This window comes from Heterocephalus glaber, unplaced genomic scaffold, assembly GCF_053883595.1.
Source record: "Heterocephalus glaber isolate CG9 unplaced genomic scaffold, H.glaber_assembly_v1.0 deba00001447, whole genome shotgun sequence".
NCBI lineage: Eukaryota > Metazoa > Chordata > Mammalia > Rodentia > Bathyergidae > Heterocephalus > Heterocephalus glaber.
Window position 1 is genome coordinate 5,453,132 of NW_028258299.1, and position 15,851 is coordinate 5,468,982.

The 15,851-nt window shown below is 54.5% G+C and overlaps 1 protein-coding gene across 1 annotated transcript; it reads left to right on the plus strand.

Moving 5' to 3' along the window:
* The first annotated feature begins 1,204 nt into the window (after nucleotides 1-1,204).
* On the plus strand, nucleotides 1,205-14,409 carry Ca6 (carbonic anhydrase 6). The gene is made up of 8 exons (XM_087214604.1): nucleotides 1,205-1,358; nucleotides 3,439-3,621; nucleotides 7,853-8,001; nucleotides 8,321-8,413; nucleotides 9,755-9,824; nucleotides 10,457-10,614; nucleotides 12,476-12,599; nucleotides 13,761-14,409. The coding sequence occupies exons 1-8, from the start codon at nucleotides 1,271-1,273 to the stop codon at nucleotides 13,847-13,849; spliced, it is 954 nt and encodes a 317-aa protein (XP_087070730.1). The 5' UTR covers nucleotides 1,205-1,270; the 3' UTR covers nucleotides 13,850-14,409.
* Nucleotides 14,410-15,851: the final 1,442 nt, after the last annotated feature.

Below are 15,851 nucleotides of genomic sequence, written 5' to 3' on the forward strand. Positions count from 1 at the left end.
TGTGGGGCTCGGGTTTCTGCCAATGCGGAAGGTTCCAGAGCTCCATGACTGTCTGTGCCTCTGTCCCCTCACTGAGCAGAGGGTGACGAAGCTAAGTGGCTTCCTTGTCCACACAGGAAGGGGCCTCAACACTGCACACAAATCTACTGCTGAAGCCTCAAGACAGAGGTAGCAGCGTGAACTCCTGACGTTGGGGAGGCTGAGGCACAGAGCGGCTGGATGACTTGCCCCAGGTCACACAGCCAGGCACAGCTGGGCGGAACCCTGTTGTTCTGCTTCAGAATCCTTGCTCTTGACCTGGATTCCTTTGAGATTCTTTTAGCTTATGAGCTTTGTAGATCTAAATTATCCCTCCGCCCGCCCCCCAGGCTGGCCTGGAATTTGCAGCGATCCTCCTGCCTCAGCTTCCTGAGTGCTAGGATTACAGGTGTGCACACCACACTGGGCTTTTGGGTATGTCCCTTCGGGATGGTGACAGGGAGCCCCTGAAACACCTCGCATGCCCTTCCGCCTGGGCTCTGTGTGCCAGCAAGGCCGGTCCTTGGCACCTGACGGCGTGGCGCGTGCGCGCGGGAGCCCTGCCTGCCCTTTGCCCTGCCTGAAGGGCACGGACGCTGCTGCCAGCGCTCTGAACGCCGGCTTCCCCGTACTGCCCGAGCAGTCACGTCGGCGGCGTGGTTGGCCCCGATGTGCCCAGGCGTCAGAGTCAGAGCGATCAGGCCGAATCCGGGGAGCCCCCGCCCGCCCGGCCTCTGGCCACGTGCTCGGGCGTCTCCGCAGGGGCCCCCAGATCAGCAGTGTCTGCCTGGGCCTGGGACCCCCAGTCCTGCACAGACCCTGTGCCGGGCCATCTCCCTTGCAGTCGCTGCTGGCAGCACAGGCTGCCCTGGTCCCCGCGAGACAGGCCGGAAATGCCAGTGGGGATCCGGGGAGGGGGGCACAGCCTAGGACGCCCCACGCAGCCGGCAGAAAGGGCAGAGGAAGCCCCACTTCCTGCCGGCCCCTCCTCCGGCCCGGTCCACAATGGCCGCTCTGTGCAGCTCGGGCTCAGGTGCGGTCGGGCAGCCCGGCACAGACACGGCTAATTGGACAGACACGCCTGGCACTCGGAACCCACTGAGAAGGGCCATTGTGGGGAGGTGTTGTTGTTCAGTGGGTGTAGGGCAGGGCAGATCAGCCAGCTGGACGGGGTGTAAATTGTTATTTACACTTGCTGAGCTTTTAAAAGCAGAGCTGCCCCAGCACCTGCGCTGCTGCAGACCTCAGTGCCATGGGGACCCTGGCGACTCTAGTGACCCTGCTCCTCCTGTGGGCCCAGGCCCCGCGCTGGTCCCACTCTTCTGAGTGGACCTACTCAGGTAAGGGTGGGGCTTGGGGCTTCTGGGTCCCCCACGTCGGTGTGGCACCTCAGGTAGGTTATTTTTTTGGTACCTGGGATCGAACTCAGGCCCTTGTGATTGGCAGGCAGGCACAGTGCCACCGAGCTACATCCCCAGCCCAGCTGGGGTTGACTTGCTGTGGGTTCAGATGCTATCTTTTCTTCTTTAAAAAAATTTTTTTAATTGGCACAGCACTCAGTAGGCTGAGACAGGAGGATTGGCGTTGGAGTTGGAGGCCAGCTTGGGCTACATAGCGAGACACTGTCTCAAGAAACCAAAAAAAAAAAAAAAGCAGGCATGGGGATGGAACCCCAGGCTACACCCCTAGCCCTTTTATTTATTTAGTTTTTTGAGACAGGGTCTTACTAAGACCTATAGTGCCCAGCCTAGGGTCAAATTTATAATCCTCCTGCCTCAGCCTCCCCAGAGTGCTGGGATTACAGGAGTGTGCCCTGTGTCTGGGCAGATGCTGCCTTTTTGATGTCTCCAAATGAATGGAGAACAAACTGAACTCAAACTTCCATGCAGGAAAAGGAAATTGCTCCCCCTTCCCAAGCCCTAGGTTCATGCCTGCTCAGTGCTTCAAACTTTTTTGCCCCATGTGTTGGCAGTTTCTGAGCCAAAATCCATTTGCCTTTTTGGTCTGTGTAAGCAGGAGACGCAGCTCTTAGTGGGGACCTGTCTCTTCCCACAGGTGCTGTGGGGCTGTGAGATTCCTGGAAATTTCCCCAGGCACAGTTTACCCAGAGCCGATTTTATTTTCTCTTTTTTGTTTTGGGAGACAAAGTCTCACTGTGTAGCCCAGGCTGGCCTCCAGCTCCCGGCAATCTTCCTGCCTCAGCCTTCCGAGTGCTGGGATCACAGGTGTACACCACCATGCCCTGCTTTGCCCAGAGCTTCTGGATTTGACAGAAACCCATTTGCCTTCAGGTGGCTGCAGGCTGCCGAGCAGAGTCCTAAAATGTGACAGTTAAAGTCCTGGCATTTGGCATGGGTTCTGCTCATAGGTGAGCTGAAGACAGGACACTAGATGTCACTGCACGTGGTACAAGGACATCTCCTCCCTCTTGGTTCCGTACTGGGCCATGGAATGGGGTCCCTGGGGGAGCAGCAACAGGGGACCGAGCCACCCTGCAGGCCCCTGACTCCAGCACACAGGATATGGCCCCGGATGGGTGTGGCAGCCCTGCCAAGCCAAGGGCAGTAGAGTTGGGGACATCCTGGGTCTGATGTCACAGTGTCGCTCCGCTAAGCCACACTGTCCCATGGACAGGAGTTACCACCTGCTGCCAGGGGTGTCCCAGCTGTTGGCTTCCCCTGGCCAGTGCCCTGCCGAAGCTTCAGGCTGCAGGAAGAGGAGGGTCCCGAGGATGAAGGCCCCATCCTCCTGGGCTTGGCCCAGCTGCAAGGTGGGGCGTCAGGGGGTCCTGGGCACCCCGAGAACCCAGCTGGCTCTGCAGGGCCATCCAGGAGGACTGGGGAGGCAGCCCAGAGGGACAGGGCCTGGGGAAAGGCATTGACCCTGGAAGAGGAAGGAAAGTTTAAGACTGGGCTGGGTTATTAAGAAGGAGGAGAAGGGCAGGGAACTGGAGAACTAATTTTTCTATTGAATGCATTCGAGAATCTGAAAGGCCGACTTAGGAACACTGCTCCTAAAACACCGTGACCCTTGAGTAGCTGGGACTACAGGTGCACAACTGTGCCCAGCTTTTCATTAAAAAAAAAAAAAGTCTTTCCTGATCTCTCCCTGTTGCCCCTGTGGTTTTACCATCCCGGGGTTGCAGCCCGAAGCACGGGATGGGGCAGGGGCTTAGAAGGAGTGCAGAGCCTGGGGCCCCCGAGGAAAAGCCCGCCCCACCCAGCAGCACCCAGCCGCTGTTCCCAAGCACCGAGCCCTGGTACCAGCTGGGGTTGTTGGGACGGGAAGTTTACAGGTTAGCACCAGGGCCCCCTAAACCAGGCCCGCGGAGCTGGCTCAGGTCCCCTGGTCCTGCTGGGGCCCTGCTGTGTGGGCCACGGCCCGGCCGGCCCCTGACCTGCGTCTGCTGTCCCCTCTCAGGCGGGGAGCTGGACAAGGAGCACTGGCCGCGGGAGTTCCCTGAGTGCGCGGGCAGGCGGCAGTCGCCCATCGACCTGCAGAGGCGGAAGGTGCGCTTCAACCCGGCCCTGACGGCGCTGGACCTTGAGGGCTACGGGGACAACCAGGCTGGCCAGTTCCCCATGACCAACAACGGCCACACGGGTAAGGGGGCGCCTGGCGGTAACGCACCTGGGGGTACAGAGACCCGAGCAGCGAGGGGGACGCGGCCCAGGGCTTCAGACTGAGTCCTGCCGGCTGCTCCCCGAGTTCCCCTCCTGGACCCCAGCGGCAGGACGCGCGGGTGACAGGTGACAGCCAGGACCCCCTGCGCCTGTGCCCCTCTTTCTCTGTTGAGTCTGAAACCATAAAATTTGTGCTTGACTTTTGCAAAGAAACCCTGGTTTTCCAGTGGGCTCCCCTGAGCCTCCCACACCCCCATCTGAGGCGCTTCCCAGGTGGGCAGCCTGGGGCAGGGAGGCCCGGTGGGCATTCACAGGAGGTCACACGGCCCCCAGCCTCACGGACTCCGGTTCCCGGGTGCCTCAGGCTCGTCCTTCCGGGACACCTGGTGCCGTCACGCCTGCCGGGTCCTGGGCCCCGTGTGTGCCCACACACAGGTGCGTGTTGCACAACTGAGAAAAGTGATTGCTCACTGTGGGGCCAGTGACGAGAGTAAACAGAGTAAAGTCACAGGGGCAAAAGGCTGCAGGTCTACGCCTGAGATCACGGACTTCTACAAACCATCAATGAGACCCCCTGGCCTTGTCCCTGCTAAGCATGCATGCTACCTCGGAGCCTCTCTCTCTCTAACAGGGTCTAAGCTATGCTGCCCAGGCTGGCTTCCAACTCCTGGGCTCAAGTGATCTTCCTGCCTCAGCCTCCCAAGTAGCTGGGACCATAGAAATCCCCCACTGCCCCCCACAGCCCCTATATATTTTGTTTGTTTGGTTTTTTGGTACGGGGGATCAAACTCAGGACCTTGCACTTGTGAGGGAGGCATGGTGCCACTGAGCTAAATCCCTGGCCCTTGAATGGTTGTTTTTTTTTTTTTTTTTGTGGTACCGGGGATTGAACCTGGGACCTTGCGCTTTTGAGGCAGGTGACGGAACCACTGAGCCAAATCCCGGCCCCCATTGAATGGTTTTTATAATCATCTTTTGAAATCATTTGGCAGCTGTAAGTTTTCAATAAGTTCCAAGCACATTTGGGAATTCTACTAAAGGAAACAAAAACTAATATACAAGAGGGCCGGGGATTTAGCTCAGTGGCACCGCATCTGCCTCAAAAGCTCAAGGTCCTGAGTTCCGTCCCCGGTACCAAAAGCAAAACAAAACAAAACACCCTAATATACAAGTTAAACTCTAATGAAATGTTGATGAGGCTGGACAGTGGGCTCTTCCACTGCCTAACGCTGCTTCAGTTTCCTCCTGGTTTTCCTGTTTGAACAGCCCGTTTCTTTTCAGCATTGTTTGGAGGGATCCCAGTTTTTACTTACCCATCCACTTGTTGAAAGTCATCTCGGCCGTTCTCAGGTCCTGGGGTGCAGGTGCCCCGTGTGGGCATACCTTTCAGCTCCTGAGAGTGTGTCCAGGCGGGACACGCTGGGTCGCGTGGAAAGGGTGTGTTTAATTCGGCAGAAACTGCCTTCCAAAGTGGTGACTGGGTTCTTCAGTTTCCCCTGCACTCGTACCCGTGCCGGCACCTGGCACCAATGGTGCTCTGGGCTTGGACGGGCTGGCAGTGGGTGGCGGCGCCGGGCATTTGTACCTGCCTCTGATTCCTGATTTGTGCGCTCCTTTGCCGTCTGTGTATCTGCTTGCCAGAGGGGTCTGTCCCATCTTCTGTCCTTTTTCAAAGCAAGTTGTTCGTTTTCCTATTGTTGAATTTTAGGTGTTCTTTGGACATTCAGGATAGCGGCCTGTTCATTAGTTTTAATGAAATCCAGCTTCTCTATAATTTCCTTCATAAATTGTACCTTTGGTGGTATATTTAAAATGTCCCTGCAGGGCTGAGGTAGCTCAGGGGTAGAGCACTTGCGTGACACGTGTGAAGCTGAGGATTCCACACCAGCACCACACACACACATATACACACATATACACACATATAGATATATGCCACGCGCGCGCGCACACACACACAACCAGGATTGTCAATACTTTTGCATTTTGTGTTTAGGTCTGTGGACCATTTGGAGTTGATTTTTGGGACGGCAGCAAGGGCCCTCGTGCCTGCCCCCAGCCCAGTGATGGGGAACCCTTTAGAGACGAGCACTCAAACTGCAACCCAGAACCCACTTACTTATCGCAAAGTGCCAACCCTGCAATTAAACCGGAAGACTGAGGTTTTAGTTTAGAGAAAAACAACTTTACGTTAACATCTTTTGTCTTAAAAGAAAAACAAAACAGACCTTTTAATGATAGTTTTTATTGAGAGGCAAAATTTGCATTTGCTGTGCTTTTGCACAGCTGTGATCTTTGCTGTTGTCTGCACGCTGATAATTTGTCAAACCTGGGCTCCTCCTGTGTGAGTTTGAGAGCAACACCTGCAGTCCTCAGGCCATCTGTTTATTTCCTGTATCAGATTTGAGAGAATCCAAAGCAGAACACAGCTGCTCACAAGCATAAGTTGCTGGGGCAGCGTGGCTCGTGTGCTGTGAAGGAGTGGCCATAGGTTCGCCACGACTGCCCTGGCCCTTTTGAACAGGTTTTGATCTTTGGAGGACGGAGCCTGGTTTTGACTTTTGCTTTTTTTTTTTTTTTTTGTACCGGGGATCGAACTCAGTTTCTTGCGCTTGCGCAGCAGGCGGTGAAACCACTGAGATAAATCCCCGGCCCAACTTCTACTTTTTAACTTTTAGTTTGAAACAGTTTTAGGCTAGGAAAACTGCGAAAGCGATACAGAGCGTTCCCACACACCCTCTCCCACTTCTAACTCTCGTCTTCTAACCACAACAGTTATCACTGGGAATTAATGTGGATGCAGTGAGATTAGAGACCTTGCTGGCTTTGTATTGCTTTCCTACCCCGCCCTTTTTCTGTCTAAACCAGGGTTTCCTGTCACAGTTGTTCCCCATGGCCATTGAGTCTCCCTGAATCTGGGTCAAAATCAGGTGCTTGCACTTGCGAGGCAGGCAGTGGAACCACATAGCTAAATCCCTGGCCCTGATCACGTCTTTTTAAAAAACGTATTTATACCTGGGTGTGGTGATGCATGCCTGTCATCCCAGCACTTGGAAGGCTGAACCAGGATGATCTCAGGAGTTTGAGGCCAGATTGTGCTACACAGTGAGTTGAAGACCAGCCTGAACAACACGGTGAGACCCTGTCTCAAATACATATACATATAAATATATATATATATATATATATATATATATATATATATATATATATATGTCCTTCTTGGTCCATGTTTGCAGTACATAATGACTGGATTCACAGTGGGGTGTAGGCACAGGTACACAACACATCTTAATTATTTTATTCTCCTTCCTCTCCTCTGACTGTTTCTTGAGCACAGCAAATGGTTAGATGATATGATGTGGACCCCTATTTGATGAGAAATTGGTTAAGTTTACTCCCCGTGAAGGAGAGCAACCTCTTTGGGAAGCCGAATCCATTTCCAGAATCTGGAAGGTTGAGCAAGTTGAATTTTGGGACAGAGATTTTGGCTTTCCCCTTTCGAAACCATAGCCACAAGCTCAGCCTTACCTGCTGCCCAGCAGTGGGGCTACAGGGCTGAGACATTCCGCCCCCTCCTCTGGGAACTGTTTCAGGGGACGTGATTATCAGGGTCTCGCTTATTGTTGTCTAGAGCTACCTGTCCTTTTGGTTTTTTCAGCCGTGGTTTTTTTTTGTACCAGGGATCAAACTTGGGACCTTGCACTTGTGAGGCAGGCGGCAGCACCACTGAGCTAAATCCCTGGGCCTGTTTTTTGAGACAGGGTCTCACGGTGTAGCCCAGGCTGGCCTCGAACTTGTGTCAGTCCTCCTGCCTCAGCCTCCCAAGTGCTGGGATTACTGGGGTTCATGACCATGCCTGGCTCTGGCAAGGCCCTTGTTTTCTGAAGAGGAGCTAGCCAAGTCCGGGGATGTGAGCTTGGCAGTGGGCATCTTGATGCTGGGTCCCCTCGCCCCGTCAGCCTCCTGTCCACACCGCGGACACGCAGAGCCGGCAGGGGGCGCCCTTGCACCCGAGCAGGGCGGGCGGCAGGGGGTGGAGTCCAGGGCACACAGGTCAGGGCTGTAACATGGACCTGACCTCACCCTCGCGAGCCAGGGTCGCCCTGCTGGAGCTGCTCCGGGCCCCTGCAGTCCTGGCCCGCCCTGGGTGTGGATGCGGAGGTGACGGAGAGCGGCCTGCCGGTCTGAGAGCCCGCTGTCCCCTGCAGTGCAGATTAGCCTGCCCTCCAGCATGCGCATGACAGCCTCCGACGGCACGGAGTACCTCGCCGTGCAGATGCACTACCACTGGGGCGGCGCGTCCTCCGAGGTCAGCGGCTCCGAGCACACCGTCGACGGGATCCGCCGGGCCATGGAGGTGTGTGGGGACCCACAGGGTCCTTTGCCTGCAGACCCCACAGCCCACTCCCTCCGCTCTGCCTGAGGCAGGGCCTCGCTCTATAGCCCAGGCTGGGCTCGAGCTCATGGCGATCCTCACTGCCCACTCTGTCCCCTCAAGGGACCCCTGATGCCCTGGGATTTGTCAGTGCCCTCGGGGCCGTTTCCGGTGTTGGTGAGGGAGGCAGAGGTCGCAGTGGGGGGGGCAGCCTGCGGCCTGGGGTTATGGTCTTTCCTTCCGTCCTTGGGAACCGTGAGGTCCGAGCTGCCCTGACGAGCTACCTATCTTGCTCCCACAGATTCACGTGGTTCACTACAATGCCAAATATGAGAGCTACGATGTGGCCAAAGACGCCCCAGGTGGCCTGGCGGTGCTGGCCGCCTTTGTGGAGGTAGGCGGGCTCTGCCTGCGGTGTAGACTGATGGCTGGGAGGGTCAGTGGAGACGAGGGTCTGCCGGGCTTCTCTCCCCGTCCTTCCCGGGGCCCGGTCCGTGGAAGCCAACTCAGTGGGAGACCTGGACACCGAACCTCCCTCTAGCCCCTGCTCCCCTCTTCCAGGCTGTCAGCCTTGGGGACAGATGCTGTAAGAGGCAGGAACCAGAGAGGTGACCAACACAGACAGGTCGAAAGGGCAGGGCAAACCTCTACCCAGCCAGACAAAGAAAACAGCTCTTTTTCTGAGGCATCCTGAGGGTGGCTTGAAGTGGTTGGGAATTGAATTGCCAAAAAATAAGTATTAAACTGGGTAAAATTATATTTAAAAAAAAACCCAATAAAAAACCCCAAACAATCAGGCCTGGGATTAAGCTTAGTGGTGCTGCCACTTGCCTTGCAAGCGCAAGGTCCAGAGTTCAATCCCCGGTACAAAAAAAACACAAACCCCAGACAACCATTTCCACAACACCACAAAAACCAAAAACAAAACAAGAGCAAAAATCCCAACCATTTCAATGCTCTGGAAATGGGCTAAGGCAAACCACAAATGAAGGCATTTGCTCATGAAAATGGTTATAATTAACAAAAAAAAGAAAATGGTTATAATTTAAGTAAGAACTCGTGGGGTTCTCACCTGGGGTGTTCCTGACTCTCCAAGCTTGGTCACCGGGCAGGTTTATCAGGCAGTGCGGTCAGGGTGCCCAGGACGGCTGCAGCAGGAAGAGAGTCCTGTGGACACCACTGGTGGGAAGAGCCCTTGGGATTAGACCTGTTCTCACCAGCCTTTCTTCCCCGATGCTGACAGGCCAACAAGAAGAGAGCCCTGGCCAGTGGGCCTCTGAGCCCCAGCCCCCAGTCACAAGGCATCCGACTGTGGATGAGACCTCCCTAAACCAGTGCCCTGGGCAGTTTTCAGCACGGCTTGGTCACTTTCTCAGGGCTGGGACAAAATACCAGACACCCACCACAACCTTACAGGAGGAGGTTTATCTTGGCTCATGGATTTTAGAGGATTCAGTCCATAGTTGCTGGCTTCAAGGCAGGAAGGGCCTAGCGGAGCAGAGCTGCTCACCTCATGGGCCTCAGGAAGCAGTGAGGGGAGGAGCCAGTAGGGATAACTCCGCCCAGACCACACCCCATGACCTGAGTAGGCCCCACCTCTTCTAGTCAAGCCCCGCCTCTTCGACCAGGCCCCGCCTCCTAACTCCCATCCATTGGGGAGCAGCGCCCAGTTGCTAGGAAAGCACACAGCTGCATCTTCCCCGCTGCGGTTAACTGCTCCTCCTTTCTCCTCCAGATTGAGGACTATGCTGAAAACACGTACTACAGCAACTTCATCTCCCACCTGGACCGCGTCAAGTACGCAGGTAGGACGCGAGGGAGAGCACTGGGCACGCGAGCAGAGTGAGGACAGGGTTGCGAGGGAGTGGCGCTGCCGAGGATCTGAAGGCCCGGGCCTCTCCGGAGGTCCCCCGTCCCAGTGGTGCCGCTGCTGGCTCTGACCGGGGCACAGCCCTGAGGAGCTGCTCGTGGGCACTTGGAGCTGTGTGACCGATGAGAAATCCGTGTTACATAGCAGACGTGGCCGGGAGTCCCCGCACATCCCCCTTGCTCCCAGCACACTCATATTTATTGTTCTTGCCACTTTCTGAAGCACCTGGAAGTCCTTTTTGTGTCTTCAGTTGCACTGTTGCGGCTGCCTGGGTGTTTGAATTGATTTAAAATGTTTATTTTTCATGGTTATTCTGACTTTGGGGAAGAGCCAGTGGTTGAACGGTGCTAGATCTGGAGAATGGGTGGATGAGGACACGCGGTGAGCTTTTTATGAGCTGCCCTTCAGTTGGTTGGATGGCCCTCAGCGGCAGCCTTCAGCACGTTTTTCTTCCCGCCCTGTGTGGACACTCACAGAAAGGGACTCCGGGAACTGCTCTGAAAGGGAAGAGAACAGTGGCCTTAGTGTGTGTCCCTACTGACCCTCACTCTCCCATCCCCCCATTAGGACAAAGCACGGTGCTCAGCAGCCTCACTGTCCTGGACATGCTGCCCGAGGACCTCCTCCACTACTACAGCTACGAGGGCTCCCTCACCACGCCGCCCTGCACGCAGAACGTGCGCTGGTTCGTGCTGGCCAACTCCGTGAAACTCTCGAGGACTCAGGTAACTCCTGCCAGCCTTGCCGGCCCTGCCCTGGCTGCCGAGTTCCGCTGGGGCTGACACCTGGGGCTCGGTGGCATCTGCCACGTCCAGTCTGCCGAGCCTCCTGGGTGACTGTGGGTGGCCTCACCGATGCTGTGGCAGAGACTGGTAAACCCAGGCAGCGCGGAACCCACGGAATCTATTCACTGGTGTGCAGTGAGGCCAGTTATCTTCCCATGCCAGTCGAGAACATTTTTTCACATGGTAGGAAGTCAATCTGGGTGCACACCTGTAATCCCAGTGCTCGGGAGTCTGAGGCAGGAGGATCGAAGTGAGTTTGAGGACAGCCTGAACTACATAGCAGGACCCTGTATCAACAAAACAAAACAACAACTTTACACTAAACACATCCCAGTGAAACTGTAAAACAAAAGACAAAGAGAAGATTTGAAAAGCTGAGTGAGGGAGCAGTTGTGAAGAGAGCCATGAGCCAGAGAGCTGACCTGACCCAGGTGTGGTGATGGCAGGAGGCACTGGGTCCTGCTTCCCAGCGAGGGAAACTGAGGCCGACTCTGACTGGACCTTCAGCCAGGGTGCACACAAAGCCCACGGCAGTTTCAGAAAAACAGAAAGTGAGCTTACCACTGAGATATTTCTGTTTACTTCTGTCTCTCCTTTCTACTATTAGCAAAATACTCATTTAAAAACTGAATTACAGGGCCGGGATTTAGCTCAGTGGTTTCGCCGCCTGCTGCACAAGCACAAGGACCAGAGTTAGATCCCCAGTACCAAAAAAACGCAAAAAACCCCCTGAATGACAGGGGCCGGGCATTTAGCTTAGTGGTGCTGCCACCTACCTTGCAAGTGCAAGGTCCTGAGTTTGATCCCCAGTGCCCACAAAAACCAAACAAACTGATTACAGTAAAGGGCATACTGCCATGAATCCCTCTCAAAAGCCCCTCTCCCTTTGAGTGCACTCATCCCATTGTCCTTGCCTCTTTCTTTTTTTTTTCTTTTGGTACTGGGGATCAAACTCGGGACCTTGTGCTTCTGAGGCAGGCACCGGAACCACGGAGCTACATCCCCGGCCCCGGTCCTTGCCACTTTCTGCAGCAGCTCTGGAGTCCTCTTTCCTCAGTGTCTTGTGCTGTGCTGTTGTGGCCACCTCGATGTCCTGAATCGATTCAAAACATTCACCTTTCGTGGTCATTTTAACTTTGAGAGGAGCCAGAGTGTCCCACGGTGGCAGATCCAGGGAACATGGTGGATGAGGACACCATGTCATGTTTTACTTGACAGCAGTTGCCAGAAACATTTCAGATTGATTCAGGACATGAGACAGCCATGAAATGATGCTCATGAAAGAGCACTTCCAGAACTGCTTTGGAAAGTGGCAAGAACAATGGGATGCATGTGTTCAAAGCGAAGGGGAGTATTTGGAGGGTGAATAATAGCAATCTGTCTTTTATTGAATTGATTGATTGATTGGCTTTTTTTTTTTGGTACTGGGGATCGAACTCGGGTCCTTGCGCTTGTGCAGCAGGTCGAGAAACCACTGAGCTAAATCCCCGGCCCTTGATTGGCTTTTTGAAACAGAAGCTCACTAGGTAGCCCAGGCTGGCCTTAAACTCACAACGATCTTCCTGCCTCAGCCTCTTGAGTGCTGGGATTTCAGGTTTAGGTCACCACGCCTGGCCTTTTGTCTGTCAATTTCAACTTTCACCATAGTTCTGGATCACACTCAGCATGGGGGCACAGAACACCTACCACCTCCCCTGGACTGGAGATCGCACAGGACCTTCTCAGGGCTGGGGATCCAAGTGCTGCTCCAGGCGCTGACTGAGCGCTGGGCAGTGATTTGCTTGCCGCCACTCTCCCGCAGGTCTGGAAGATCGAGAACACGCTGCTGACGCACCGCAACCGGACGCTGCACAACGGGTACCGCAGCGCCCAGCCGCTGCACGGCAGGGTGGTGGAGGCCAACTTCCGCTACTTCCCCGACCCCCGTGAGTAGTGGCCCGCGCCCTCAGGTCCTGTCCCTCCCTGCTCGGGCAGCCACAGGGCTGGGACGGGGGTGGCGCCGGTCCAGGCACAGGAGACAGTGGGAGGAGCGGGAATGACGTGTCCGGGTTCTTGGGTGGGCCGGGCCCACGCTGACCGCGCTGCCCTGGGCCCAGGGGTGTCCTGCATGCAAGCCGAGCCCATCCGTGCTGCTGCCGCTTGGTCCTCAAGGCCGCAGGTCGTTTCCTGCACCTGCTTGTGGGTGAAATACCGGCCCGGGGTGGGCAGGAGCTGTTCCGCCTCTCTGACCCCGCTGGTCCTTTGGGTCAGGTTCCAGCTGGGATCTCAGCTCACCTCAGCGCTCTGGTGGCAAGAATGCAAATATTTCTGGGTGTGGTGGCCTACACCTGTCATCTCTGCATTCAGGAGGCTGAGGCAGGGGGATCGCGCCGTTGAGTTTGAGGTCAGCCTGAGCTCCATAGTGAGTTCAAGCCAGCCTAAACTGCATAGCCAGGCCTTGTCTCAAAGAAATAAAAAAAGCAAGGGATGTAGCTCAGTAGCACCACGCCTGCCTTGCAAGTGCAAGGTCCTGAATTCAATCCCTGGTACTCAAAAAAAAGAATATTAATACAACAAAATTAAAAAAAAAATTTGAGATAGGGTCTTGCTAAGTGAGAGACTTCGTTTCCCAAAGGGTGGAGGCCTCCTACACAGCTCCAGTTTCTCACAGGCTGCAGAGAGAGAGTAAATGTGTGGACTTGTTTCCTGATTATAGGTTTCTCTAGGTTCCCCTGGTTTGGTTTTGTTTTGTTTTGGTACCAGGGATCGAACTCGGGTCCTTGTGCTTGCAAGGCAAGTGACGGAACCACTGAGCTAAATCCCTGGCCCTCCCCTGGTTTTTTTGGGGGGGACAAATTTTCCCTTTTTTGTTTTGGTACCAGAGAACGAACTCCGGACCTTGCTTTTTTTCTTTTTGAGACAGGGTCTCACTATTCAGGCGGGGCTTGAACTCACCATGTAGCACAGGCTGGCCTCAAACTTACTGCAATCCTCCTGCCTCAGCCTCCCAAGTGCAGGGATCACAGACGTGCACCACCACACCTGGCGGACCTTCCAAATTTCAACCTTGCCAAACGAATTCTTTCTTTTTATCCTGTGTGTTCTAGGCTCCGAGTACAAGTTTTACCTGGACAGGATAGAGAACAACATCCAGTACTTGGTTGGCTCTCTGGAGGAAGCGAAGCGCCGGCTCTAACTGCAGGCAGCAGGGCCGTGGCCTGGTGGAGGAGGCCTGCGGCAGGCGCCCTGCACAACAGCTGGACTTCTGACTGCAGCAGGGAACCCTCATGGGGACACGAAGGGTCCTGAGGCCACGGCGCCAGTGGAAATTGATTGGGACAGAGATGTCAGCCGTTGGGCTGCGCCTCACTCACGTGGGCCCGGGTGCAGCTCCATGGCGGGCGCTGGAAAGTAAATCACCACTCACTTGGTCTAAATTATAAATCAGCACATGCAAGAGGTCACAGGAGACAAATAAGCACAAAGGCATCGCCTGTTCATGGGTTGAAGAATGAGGAGGGAGGGCTGGCTGCCGAGGACACGGGTGCAAATAGCCGTGTCTTGATTGTGAGCATGGCTGCACAATGGTACACACTTGTTTACCTGCACGCAATAATGCTATTTCTTTAATGAATGTATCACACTGTACATAAATTATGCATAAATTATAAAGTAACGTTCACTTAAAAAAAAAGAAAAAAAATCAGCCTGAATTTCTTTAGCATTTAGATGTAATAAAATGATTTTGGAAATTTGTTTTAAAATGTTTCTGTTTCTCTGTACCACTTCAGATACCCCTGCACACACGCACGCGCACACCCCCTTTTTCCCTACTCCAGAGGGCCCGGGTGAGAGGTGGAGGTCAAGGGAGGGAGGGTTTCCAGGACTAAGAGTAGGAAAAAGGAAGGGGATTCTTCTTCTATAACCCTTTAGGCCAGAAAGCAACAAGTCATGTAAGACCGCAGTCGCCATGTCACTGGACCACGCTGAAGGGACTCGGGTGTGTTCATCCAAAACTACAAGGTCAGGTGACTGGGTGTGGGGGTACACATCTGTGTGACCCCAGCAATGGGAAGCTGAGGCAGGAGGATCCCCTGGAGTTTGAAGCCAGCCAGAGCTCAAGTACTCGTCCTGTCCGTCCAGTTTGAATCTCAGCAGCATCTCAGTGTCGGCTGTTTGTGTCCTTCGGCTGCCAGAACCAGTGGTCACTACCCTGGCTACACCGGCAGAGACTCTTTCAGCCGCAGTCGCCACCGCAGGGTCTGGCGGCCGTGTCCTTCAGCTGTCCAGAGCTGGCCAGCTCAGGAACTCCATCTGCAGACTCAGTGGTGGACCAGGCAGCGGCCATCGCTGTGTAGCCCAGGCTGGCTTCAAATTCTCAGCAATCCTCCCGCCTCAGCCTCCCAGGGCTGGGATTATTGTCTGCTCCTTTTTCACACCAAACCTGAAGTACCTAAGAACATCTGGTTCCAGAGGTGCTCAGTGAAAATGTGCTGAATGAATGAATTTGTCTGGCCTAGATAAAGAATCAACAGGAAAAGAACCAGAGAGAAAACTCAGAGAAAGAGACACACTGAGGATTTGCAGGAGAAAGAGGAGACATAGGAATGATCAATAAATCCCTGAAGCCGGGGGTGGCCCACACCTGTGATCTCAGCACTCAGGAGGCTGGGGCAGGAGGATTGCCACAAGTTTGAGGCCAGCCTGGGCTAGATAGTGAGACCTTGTTTCAAACAAAGCAAACAGGAAAAGCAGAGAAGGAAGGAGGAGCCCCAGACCTTTGCTGTGTCTGTAATTCCACTTCTTGCCGAAGGTGGGTTGTGCATTCAAAGGTATTTATTATGCTTTATCACTGTTTATTCCCTTAAAACACAAACCAAATCATGCCCTTTGCCTGCTTCAAGCTCCGCTGTGGTTTTCGTCACAGAGAATAAATCCAAAGCCCTAATTGTGGGCTGCACCGCTGGCCCCTGGCTGCTCTGGGGACACGGGCTCCCTTTCTCCTGCCTGCTCTTCAGCCACACAGATATAGGGGGGCAGAAGTAACCCCCAACCCACTAGATGTCAGATACGCCGAGTTCGTGTCCCCCAAAGTCGAAGAATGAGTTCTAAGGCACAATGTAGGTTAAGAGCAGGAAAATGTATTGGGGAACAGGAATGGGGAATAAAAATAGCTCCTGGGAGACAGGAGGGGTCCC

What these genes read in the sequence shown, in the direction of transcription:
- Ca6 (XM_087214604.1), top strand. Translation starts at nt 1,271, where the DNA reads ATGGGGACCCTGGCGACTCTAGTGACCCTGCTCCTCCTGTGGGCCCAG. An exon ending in GACCAACAACGGCCACACGG is followed by an intron (nt 3,622 to 7,852) that starts GTAAGGGGGCGC and finishes TGTCCCCTGCAG; the next exon opens with TGCAGATTAGCCTGCCCTCC. An exon ending in TGCTGGCCGCCTTTGTGGAG is followed by an intron (nt 8,414 to 9,754) that starts GTAGGCGGGCTC and finishes TTTCTCCTCCAG; the next exon opens with ATTGAGGACTATGCTGAAAA.